The sequence below is a fragment of the Hippoglossus hippoglossus genome, chromosome 3 (genome assembly GCF_009819705.1).
Source record: "Hippoglossus hippoglossus isolate fHipHip1 chromosome 3, fHipHip1.pri, whole genome shotgun sequence".
Lineage (NCBI taxonomy): Eukaryota > Metazoa > Chordata > Actinopteri > Pleuronectiformes > Pleuronectidae > Hippoglossus > Hippoglossus hippoglossus.
The window spans coordinates 6375892-6388439 of record NC_047153.1 but is presented as its reverse complement, the minus strand read 5'-3'; the positions used below and the strand labels follow the sequence as shown (position 1 = coordinate 6388439).

The 12548-nt window shown below is 39.9% G+C and overlaps 1 protein-coding gene across 2 annotated transcripts in view; it reads left to right on the top strand.

Moving 5' to 3' along the window:
* Nucleotides 1-12548, top strand: part of itga11a (integrin, alpha 11a) — a 57689-nt gene that overhangs the window by 11098 nt on the left and 34043 nt on the right. Inside the window, exons 1-2 of one of the 2 annotated variants that reach the window (XM_034576548.1) lie at nt 3728-3899; nt 11322-11436. In XM_034576548.1, the coding sequence (XP_034432439.1) occupies nt 3821-3899; nt 11322-11436 (194 nt within the window). In that variant the 5' untranslated portion in view covers nt 3728-3820. Of the gene's footprint in view, nt 1-3727; nt 3900-11321; nt 11437-12548 lie in introns of those variants that run through there. The other variant, XM_034576557.1, reaches the window with a different exon arrangement.

Sequence of the window (12548 nt, the reverse complement as noted above, 5' to 3'; positions counted from 1 at the left end):
CATATGAAACGTTCAGTATCACTAGACAGTGGAGGCCTTACACCCAGATGGGATGTTCTGAATCTCTCTCTCTCTCACTTGGGTCATTGTTTGCAGTCAAAGGCTGAACACTCCCTTGCGTTGTTTTGTTTTTCTTGCTTCAGATCTCGTGTACCTTTGAGGAACTCTCTCCTCTGAGACTGACAACGAAATGAAGTAGCAGTAACAGACAGAGAAAGATCCTTTTCTCAATTCATAAGAAAACTGAGAAGCTTTTGTGCCTGCTTGGCTTGAGATCTACAGCAGTAACTATTGGCAGGTTTAGGGTTAGGGAGAGTAATGTTATCAGTGCTGTGAGATGTTCATAGACATCACTGTTTAAATTTGTGTCTGTTGAGATAATGCACATACATGTTTTTATGGATAAAACAGGAGGTTGTGTTTTCTTTATTCTGTATTCTAATTACATTTAAGTTGTTGTAATAGTTGGGATTTTGATGTAATTAAATGACGTGCAACAAAATGCTGTCAGATTAGACAGAATATTCAAAAGCTGGGAATGTGATGGAGGTTGTATAAACCTGTCAAAGTTGTGCAAATGTTTTTTCTACCAACCACGTGGTCAAAAATCCATCAATGTATCTTTATAGAAATGCTCACATGCCTTAAACTCTGGCTCCTGGATAGTGTGAACAAGTGAAGATGCATTGTCCATCTTGTGCCCTGAATTAGCACAACTATAGAGGCTCCACTCAGTGAGGAATAAAATTGCAGCAACACCTAATCGAAAGTTAACAGTTATTTAAATATAGTTTGGCCCTTTAACAACCAGCATCATTAATTTCTTACCTTGGCCATTGAACTAATGCTTAAATAATGATGCCTCAGAAAGAAAGCAGTTAAGAAGCTCTTAAATAAAGCCTTAGAGACCAGGCTTGGAGGTCTCGAACTTGACAACATTATGATGGTGGGTCTCAACATGAGGCACGCACTACGCCTGGACTCTGAAGGGGGGGTTGGCTTTTTGCTTCTTTACATCTGATCCAAGAAGACTTGTCCTGTGTCTATAGCCAAAGCTCCCGCTGTAGCCTGGGGAGGCAGCCATATATCGCACACAAACAGATAATCCTGGGGTGATTGAGGTAATTGCTTGCAGTTGTGGTGGGGTGTTGGCGAGGGCCCTGGAAAGGTGATGTATGTTGAGCTCCTGTTCAGTATTGATTTCAGGCTGCACTTCACAGTGGGACTCTGTATGGTTATACGGTCTGGAGGAGGGAGAGAGAGATTAGGATTTAAAAAACAAATTGTTCACACTCTACTCTGGTCTCCCTAACACTCGTCCCCCCTCATTGACAGTGAGTTAAATAATCTACATGGCAATTTTGGTTAGCAGCAAAGCATTGGTCTTGAAAAATCAACAAAAAGAGCCCGACTCCTTAACTATCCTGGCCCACTGCCTTGATCCAGAGCACCAGACCTTCATCTTAATTGTAGGTTCCTCTCTGATCTATCATCTGTCTTACAAGCTGACAGTGGGAGATTCTTGAGCTATGAGTATGTACCCACAATACTGGCTAAAACAATTCTTCTTATGAAACTTTTCATGTTCCTGGAGAATTCTTGTATGTTATAATGACTGCCAAAGCCCAATAACTTCTTAGTTTCCCCTGCAATTTATGTGCTTTATTTCAATAGAGTTTGATGGGCAAGGAATGCTCCCTTATAAAACATTCCTTTGTTGTACTATCTTGTTACTGTGCTTGGAATGACTGCGTCATCATAATGTAACCTTGTGTATCCTGTAGACCTACTATTATTACTAAACAATATAATGCCAGTGTTGTGTTGATGTTTTTATAGTTAGGGACAAAGAGAAAGTCTTAATGTCAAATGCAAACATTTGCAATGTATCCGAGCATGGAATTTCACTTACTTTGCTTCAAAGTACTTTCCTTGTTCATTGATATTTACATCAGCAGTGCTATGTAGACATTTTCAGGCACCAGCAGAAGGCATGGGGCTTAATTTCCTGACTTGAAAGAAACATAGTTGGTGGTAATTGACTCAGGAGAAGTGATGGAGGAAATCAATCCAATGAGCTTTCAATTTCCTTTAATGAATATTTTTAAAGTTTCATTGATGCTAAGTCATTAAAGCACAAACACTTGATGTTTTGTGATGTGTGGTTGGCCTGTGTTGAAAAGAAGAAGGGACTGTGACTGCAAACTAAGAGGAAGTGATGCTAGAACCAAGGAGGTATATTTGTTAGTTTGACCGATTTTCAGATAGAGAGCTGCTCACAGGATGGATATCAGATCGCGAATCGGACAAACTCAGTGATGATGAGTTTCACAGGCACTTCAGTCTAACATGTTTTAACCCTGTGTCTTCTGCTGAATACTGTATGTGCAGCACCCAAGAGCAAGACACCTATTGTAGTTTCCCAATACAAACACATTCTAAAGATGGACAATGTGTCTCCACTTCCTCCCGTTGAACAAAAATGACGCCAAAAAATGACGGCATTTTCTGCTTTTGACATCATTCGGAACCAGTCTGCGAAGAAGTGACCCCTGAGTGGATCTGCAGTATCAGGATTCTGTCGATACACGTCCCTGTCCAATCGTGAGTGAGTCTCAGAAGTCAATCATGATGTTTCACCAACTGAAAAGTGTGTAATAAGAACTACTTAAAATAACATATACAACCTCGATAATATGACCGATACAACAATACTAGTAAAGATGTTGTTATTTTTCAAGTACTTATATCAATGCAATACACCTCAAATAATTCAGTTTAGTAAATTGTCATAAACATCATGACTTTGTCTCTGCCAGCTACGTAGCAACATTGCTTTGGCGTAACATCCTAACATTTCTGTGGAAACATAAATGGGTTATTATATAAGCACAGGTGTTGGTGTACTCAAATATAGTCCCCCCCAAAAAAACTTTCTCCAAACCAAAGTGACAATGAGGCTTTTCTTTTCTGTTACATTCAATAGTTAAGTGGTGAACTGGAGATCTACCAGGTCTACCACAAAATGGACTTCGGGAAAGATAATGTACACAAACGTTGTCTTGCTGCGTAAGTGGGATCATTATACATTGTGTAGTTAGGACTGTTCAACTCCAATGCTATGAGGTAACATGCAAACCCCACAATCTGCGTTCCACTGTTAATACACTGGTTAGTTTGTGGTTGTGCCATGATGACAGCATTCGCGGTGCATAGCTCGAGTCTGACACAAGACATTCTAGGTCTGTTATTAGTAAAGGGGTTGGTGGTGCTACTGTATGTTTTTTTAATTTAGACATTACTAAATACCTTTCAAAATGATGGTGAGCATAGTAATGTGATTGAAGATATGCATCTGTTTGCCTCTTTATTTGCCCTTTCATAACCTTAATAGTTGTCGGTTCACTATTCCCTTCTCAATCAAGCAAACCCATAGTTACCTCATGCATTTCATAAAATCCGCTCTTTACAGCTCTGCTTCATTCTGATTTAATTTGTTCCACATAAACACATGTTCACATATTTAAAAAACGGAAACTTAAACCAAAAATGACCCCTTTGAGAGTGTTCACCCAGTCAGTCAGAGTTGAATGAGTGTGTGGGAGATGAGAGGGTTTCTGCCTGCTGTGTCACACTGGACCTCCTTCTTCTTCTACAGTCCCCTCCTACTTCCACAAGATATAGGCAGCGCTTTAACTTAGACTGAGAGTCAATCAGAGTGGGATCTTTAACTGTGCCCTCCACTGGGTCTCTTTGCCTCAGCCCACCACATACACATTCACAGCAGTTCACACTCACACACACACACACACATACACACATGCACATGCACGCTTGCACCGGCAAACATATGGAGTACTACTGCTTCATCCTGCTCTGGATCTGCAGCCAGCAGTTAGGTGAGTGAAAGGTGTTTATGTATGTGTGTTATTGTTAAAGTGACAGTGTGTATGTGTGTGTTTGGCTTTGCTTTGATTGTGTTGTGCTGATGTATGAATCTGACCGTCTTTCTCTCTCTGGAAAGTATAATAAAGGCTCAATAACTGTTAATTATACTCTGACCAGTTCCAACACACACAGGAAACTTTTACTCTGTTGCTTTTAAAGGCTTGACATAAATAGCTAGAGGGAAAAAGCTTTGGAAGAAGTGACACTGAACAACTTTGTATTTGAAAGTTGAACATGCACACATATTTGGTACTTTAAGTAATAGCCTGAGAAGTGAAATGATGGCTGTCCAGTTAATGTCACCTTAATTTGACATCTTGACCCTGTATCATGATGAGAGACAGGAAGACAGAGCTCTAGACTGAAGGATGTGTTGTCACCCTCAGCTCTACAGAGGTGCTGTCCCTCACATGTTCTCTACAGTGAAAGTTGATAATATCTGTTCACCCACAACTTTCCAGCGACTGGACAGTAACACGTTGTCTGCATGAAAGAAAGGGCGAGAGAGGCAAAATTCTGAATCAAGTTTTCAGTGCATGTGCAAATATAGCCAATCAAACCTAATGCATTTCCCACATTGAATATACAGTAAAAGTGAAGTAGCTGGTGTCAAATTCTCTATAGGGTTGAGTTTTAAACTGTGAAGCTGTGAACTGTAACCACATAGTTTAAAGGCACTACAGTGTGTTGGCCAACATTTCCATAAAATGCGGTGCGCACATTGTCATTATGGCTGCATATGAACATTATATTTTCCAGATTTTTTCTAAAGCATTATTCACTCCTTTTCTGTTAAGCTGCATCATCCCGAGTTAATACCGAAGGCTCATCATAAGGCTGCGATCTTTTTACAAGTGGTATTTCATTAATCCTGAATTTGGTTCAGTAAATAAAAGGCGGGGGGGAGAGGAAATCTGTAATGTAAATATTTGGTTTGATTTTGGAATTTGTTGGAATTCACTTTTGGACCGGTGCCACAGTGAGGGAGACACTGACCTTGTAGCTGGAGTCTGCGGAGAGAAGATTTGATTCTGGCTGTGGTGAGAAATGTTTTTGGCAGGCACACAAGGGGGAGGTTGCATTTAAGTCTGTTGTTTGAGTGAAATCCTGGGACTTCTGGACCAATGATCCCATTCCTGATAAGTGTGAGTAGAACCATGTCCTATAGCTCATCTATATGAGGTGGAAACAGCTGGAGAGCTTCTCCTCCGAAAATACCTTTTGACATGTAAATATAGCCTATTATTCTTATTTATCCATGATATAACGCTGCCCTTTTCCATACATGAATCAGACATGTCCTCATAAGCACTGTTGCTGCAGTATATTAAAGGGATTTTACTTATGTGAACTTGTCATTTCTTCCTTCTCATAGACATTAAACATAGTTACTCAATACAGGGGGGATGAACTGACCCTAACCCTAACCTTCACATGAAATAGCCATTACTGGAGTCCCCCTGAAATACAAAACCTATGGTCCATTACGGCAAAAGTTACAGTATGCCGAAATCTGCCTGGATTGATTAAACAATAAAACTTTATGAAGTGTTGTGATAATTAATGTAGAGGCCAAATCCATTGTTCCCCAGTGAGTAAGAGTCAAATGCACGGTCACACTTACATCAATCAATCAATCAATCAAATTTTATTTGTATAGCCCATATTCACAAATCACAATTTGTCTCATAGGGCTTTAACATGGTGTGACATCCTCTGCCCTTGACATCATGGCCACTTCCCAGTGGAAAGTCTTTTTGTTTCGTCATCCACTCTGTTTCACCACTGAGTCATTTGATACCGTAGCACAAAGCTTAATGAAGAGAGCCATAGTATTTATATCTACCTCATTGTTGCCAACTGTGCATCATATTTATCTGTATACTACTAGCTGCATTTGCAATTTTTAGCCACTAGGGGCCAGATAAACTCAAAACAAAAACGGCAGACACTCTTTCCTTTCATAATATCATCTTTTACATTTGTTATGGCTAACATGGAGAAACAAAAGCATTAATTGAAGTGAACATCATGTGAGTCTAATATTACTCCGCTTATAGGTCTAATTTGTCGTATTTCAGGTGTGTCAGGTGCCTTTTTTTTTTATCTCTGTGTGCAGATCTGTTTTTAAAAGTGTGTCCCATCTGTCGGAATCATAGATTGTATAAATTGTAAGATAGATTAAGATAGACTGTTACAACTGCTGCCATCTTGGGCATTTGGAGCCAGTGTCTACACAATGGCAATTGGGGACTGGAGCAACTGTATCAAGGTCCAGTCGTTACACACGTGCTTAACCATTTAAGAATCAGCTGTCAATCATGATGTTTCACTCCATTTGTTTTATATCAAATAACTGATTGAAAGCAAGCTTACTTGAAATATAACACTTAAACAAACATCAGTGGGATAAGAACTACCTAAAATTACAGAAACCATCTTTGAGCAAAATGTATTTGACATGTATTTTGACTTTAGTTTGGTTCCTGTCCCATCGAATAACATAGAGGAGGTGGGATTTATGACCTATGCTGCAGCCAGCCACCAGGGGGCTTCACTTTTGGGGAGCATCCATGTCGTCCATCTTTATATACAGTCAATTGTCAGCATTTACTGACTTTTAATATGGAAGCAATAGATATCCAAGCAGTAGTTAAAGTATGATATAGATTTATTGTTTGAATTAATGTCAGATGGTTGGGAAAATATCTGCTCATTAATCAAGAGTAATTTAGTTTTGCAGCATTTGTATTTGAAGGCTGTTAAAAGTTTCAGTAACACAGTTAATATTTCACTGGTCAAAAGAAATGAATCCACCACCTAAATAAATCCACATCATGAAATAACAAACTCACCACTAACTAACTATGCAAAGGTCTTGACACTGGCATGTAGCTGTGTGTGATAGCTGGTGGTTTACATCCACCATTAAGCTGCCACAGAGATGTGGTTTCATTCCCTGGAGGTGCTTTTGTTGATTGTTACGCAGTGCCCAGTTGGCTGTTGTGTATTGGGAACATCTGGTTTTAGATACCCTGTGCTTCTCTGAGTATTTGCACTGGCGTGGGGTAACACTGATATAATGTGCCAAAATGTTTGAAAGTATATTGCCCACTGTGACGGATCTTTCCAGAGAAAACCGCTGTAATGGAAAGTCAGAATAAATCAATGGACAGTACATTCTGTTGCCTTTGAGGTTTACTTCACGTGGGGACACTGTTATCATATTTGTTAGAAAGTTGCGCCACTGGCCGTGTAACATCAGCCAGATGCCGTCATAATGCAGCGTCTTCAGAACCACATACCAGAACTGAAGATAAACAGACTAAAACGCAGTAAAGAAGTGTGTTTTTCATAAATCCAAACCATCTCACAATGTATAATCTTCTAAAATTACTCCATTATGCATTTCTGATATGAGGACGTGTCCAAGCCAGCAGTTTGCACAATGCACCCCCACGGCTGCTCTCTGTCAGTGTGTCTGTGGTGGAGCTCCTGCAGCTTGATGTTGATCCAAAGGCAGCAGTGGGCCTAATGTGGGTCACACCGGCAGCCACTGGCCTGAGATTTATTTATCTGGGCATGGAAGCCGGTACACAGGAAACTCAGCAGGAATCCAACACTGCGTTAGAGTCTGCTGATATTACTGGGAATATTAAATTGCTCTGCTACATTAGTAGAAATGGAAACTGGATCACCTCCATTCTCATGCTTTCCACCCGGACACTTTCCCCTGTGCCCGTCTTAGCTTTTGCTCATTTCTTGGTCAGGCTTCAGCTTTTCTGAGATCGCATCTTGGGAAATTTATTGTGCACACTTAGAAGTCATCCCAGCATTAAATCAGCTTCTATACCGGAATATTTACGTGGCTCCAGTTGAACGGCAATGGATGCCAGACAGATACAGCTCACTACCCTCCATTTGTAAAACAGTCACCTACTGTTTTTTAATTTATTTTTTGTACACCTATCTGTTCCCAACCATCTATATTTTAGCCGCTGCTTTCATGTTTCTATACAAACAGAAACTTTAGGAAGAAAGTCTGGTGGCAAGATGAAAGACCAGTTGAACATGTGATCCATTCATTCTACAGGAAATGAGCAAAGTGGACCATGTGTCAATATTTACATGAAGTCCCTGCATGGCATAGATGGCTATTTAGTTTAATGGAGGTTTTCATGAAACAGAACAAACGGTCTGTGGTTGTGCCAATCAAGGGGTGATATACTCCTGGACACTTGACAGCCAACGATGAATGACTTCTTCACGCTGTGGCTGTCACTTCACTCACTAATGTCCTGTGGTAACATTGTGGCACAGTTGTTTTGATGGTGCGTGCAGCCTGAAAACTCTCTGTTTCAGTCCAGTTTCCATGGACAGTTGCTGAAGAACAGCAGGAGAAGATACGTGGTTTGCTGTCTGTTTACACAATCTGTTAACTCTCCTAAATAGTCACTATCTGAGGAATGTTGACGATGTTGCATTTTTGTTAAATGACGATGTTTCTGAGAGCGTACAGCTGCGTAAGTCAAGTACAAGCAACTACACACCCAAACAAATTCTTACCTTCTGTGCAACAGAATGATTCTGAGTTCAGCTCTACATTGTATTTTGAACCATGACTGAAACATAACATGGGATATGTTTAAAACATAATTAAATTTCATTTGACTCCTTTTACTCTTTAGAAATACACATTATAATGTTATAATACAACAAAATGTACAAATGAACCATAACATATTAAACTTAGTTCTGCAGTTTTTATGAACTCAGCAACTGCCCTTGAGATGGACGTTTAAACAGTAAATTGTGCAAATCTGGTAGATGAAACAAATACTTATCATCAGTTATTTACTATTTACCACTAACTCTCTTTCCCCAGAAAATGCTGTGATTCATTTACCATTTCAATCTATCCAACCATACCCTCATCATTCAATTCCTAACCAGGACAGTTTTACTTGATTTTAATATCAATATTGCGGGTGCAGAGTGCAAGTCGCTCAGCTATAGCTGTATAGAGGAGGAGAAATGCTATTAGCAGGGCTTTCCAAAGGTAATAAATCCATGACATATTATACGTATTATATATGATATATAACAGGGCTCCAGAGTAACTTTTTACATTGGCCGCACTGGCGTGCCTAACTTTTTCATTTACATGCACCAGCACATAATTTACGTGCACCTACAATTTTTCACTGTGCCTTTTGGCACCGCAATAATACACCTATTATACCTTTTATTGTTCCCATATGCATTGGTGATTTCTTAACTGGGGCTGGGTATCGCCACTGATTTCCCAAATCAAATCTGATTCCGATTCACAAGGTCTTGATTCGACATCTGATTTGATTCAATATCGATTCAGTTAAAGATATTTCATCGTACAATATGTGCCTCATAAACTCTGGAGCGAATTAAACAAACACAAAGTTCCGTTGTGTTCAGGTCCTAATAACATGTGATTAGTGTTGGTGTTTATTGTTAAAGTGTAAAGTGAGCGCAGGTCAGCTGGAGTGTGGAGGGAGGACACCCAGACAGGAGACACTGACACTGATCACTGACCAACCGCTGCTTCCTTCAAATCGCTCTGCACACTTCACTTCTCTCATCAAGACAACCTGGCTCTTTGATTTGAACTCATCTGTGCTTTGTTGTGAGCTAAATTGAATTAGATGTTTTCAAACTTTGTCAAGCAGTCACTCACCTTGTGGTGAGCTTTTAACTGTTATTCCCCTCGCAGTGAAAAAAAAAAGGCTCACAGGGTTTGACATGACCTCGGAGCCTAACAGATGGGGAGTGAGCTGTGAGTGGGGACTTTGAGGGAATGAATATGTCCAACAGTGGGGGGTCTTGTGGTGGTTAAAAGCAGAGGCCCCTGTGCTCTGAGTTCAGCTGTGCAGCTCAAACTGTGAGAAAACACTTTTTTATTCAATAGTCTCCAACTTTATGTTAAATGTCTCATTGAACATAAAATATACTTTCCTTTCCCTCATCTGTTCTTTTCTTCGAACATCTTTACCCAATCTGAGTTGGTATATTTAGGGATTTAAAGGATCATTGAGCTCTAGCGTGAAGATCAACATGATCACTGACCTAACAGTAGCTGGAACATCAATGACGCCGATCAACTGACATTTTACTGTTAGTCTGGAAACTGGTGAAAACGGAGGATCAGCAGGAGATTAAGCAGAAGACAGATGAACGGAGAGAGATGGATGGAGAAGAGAACAGTGGTAGACGATCACTCATTTTCCCTCTTCTCCTCTGCCAAAAATTAAATCCTATCACCTCCATGTCCTCGCACAGTTCTCATGTTTTCATGGAAATGTAAAGCCAAATGAAGCTGTCACTATTAGTAAGCCACAATGGGGGGACTTGGTGTCATGCAAAATCTGACAAATACCTTCTCTGACTGGTATTGTAATTGAGAGCAGACATTCACTGCTGGTAAGATTTAAGGTTAAGTACACAATCAGGAGAACAGATGTGTTGATCAGGTCCGATATTAGCTTTTACTTTGTACCCTTTGTCTACAGGTCAAGTTAAACTTCACCCGTTCTCAATTCCAACAACAACACAGAACTCATCGCTGAGTCTCTTTAATGATCTTATTATTGAAGTGGCAGAATATTAGCCTCTGATATACGGCGCTTTCCATCTACTTTGTTTGGTCCAGAGGATAACTGAATCCAATTACAATGTTAAAGAGACATGAATCTAAATTGGTCTGTGCCTTGGTCCAAACTTTCAGGCGTTAAAGTAGCCATAATGTAGGGTTTTTGTAATTTCTTCATATAGAACGAACGTCCTGCAGCTCCTGCAGCTCCCTCACCTTTAAAGCGTAAAGAACAGATCCGTCATCTGTGGTGTAGACTTCTTACATGTGTATGTTGTGATGACACATGCCAGATTAGTCATTTTCATACTATGCTGCTTAACCAAAACCACTCTGGCTCCGCAAATGTCTGATGGAAGAATATCAGTCAAATGTGACAACAGCACAGCTGCTCTGCTCACACAATTAATTTCTGTTTCCTCTGTGGGAAGTCGGTGTTTAAACTGCCGCAGGGGGACAAACAGACACGAGACACGGCTGGGATATGTTCAGGGTTGAGTGAGGATGACTTGCCGCTATTTGGTGCACTTGAGCCAAATGCTCATGTCTAATCAGTGTTGATGTAATTTGTGTTTCTTTTAGTACAAACATCCATAAAACAAGCTCAGATCCCATCGCCTGCTAGTGAGAACTAGATGTTTTAAATAGATCATACTAATGCTGTAGAACTACTGAACCTGGCACCAAAGGTAGAAATGTGAAGCTCTTCTTTCAGTGCTGATGAAAACTTGTCTTTTCTTTCTTCAAGGATTCCATGACTGCTTCAATATTGACACGAAGAAACACAGGATAATTAAAGGCCCTAAACAAGCCCAGTTTGGATACACTGTGCAGCAACATGTGGGTGCTGGAGGAGAAAAGTGGTAAGAGACTCCATTGATTTACACACTGCTGCTTTGATAAATATTGAAGCTTAATAATGATTTGCACCTGAATTTATTCACGTCTTCCTTTGCCCATGTCCCATTCTTCCACCAAGTTTCAATGCAGTAGTTTTCTTGTAGTAGTTGTGTAATCCTGCTGACAGACAAAAAGCTGTGAAAACAAAACCTTCTTGGCAGAAGTAACGATGAAAAAATGAATAATGAAATCTTAAATCCTAAATTTAGTCGACAGCCAAGCACCAAGTATTGTTGTCAGAAAAGTTTGCTGCAGGAGCACCCAATGTGTCAAATGGGGCAGTAACAATTTGTTCCAATACTTCTTTGTGCAGACAGCATGAACTTTCAAGGCTTAATTCACTTCGATTGCTGCTGTAAATCTGTAAATTAATTCCTGATAGACGTCTGTTTTCTATAAAAACTAATTAATTTAAATTAATTTGGAAAATATTCCATTCTTTAAAGTCAAGCAATTGAGTAGTTTTGAAAATCCCTCACTGTTAGCAATCTCCCAATTCATCATGGATCAAATAAATTCAACATTAATTTCTGTGATTGCAAACTATTCCTCCAACTTCAAGTAAGTTCATCGTGCCAATTATGTGACAGCATCTAATAGACCTGTTAATTTTCCAGCAACTGGAAAAACTGCTGTATTGACAGAATTCCAGCTTCCAACTCCACAAGTACTTGAATTGAAGTGTCAACTTTTATCATCTGTGTTTTATGACCTAAAACATCTGTATGTCTTATTGTGATGCATATTTATTTGAGTTTCTGTAAACCTGCCAGAGTTTACGTCAGTGAGCGAGTACATTATGACTGTAAAGCACATGCTGACAAGGTGTATTTCTGAGAGACTGACTTGGCTGCGAGACAATAGGATGTCTCCATTTATCCCTGGGAAGATAGTGATCTATTGTGTCTCTCCTGTGATGTGCAAAGTTTCCTCCCGTAATTTGTGCTTGCAGAAAAAAACTGCATAGTCCTGAGCAGGATACCTCACATTCATCATCTTACCTCATAGCACAAGCGGACTCCTGACGCACACTATTATTAGGCCAACTGGCACCGAGCTGTGGCCAAAATTAGTT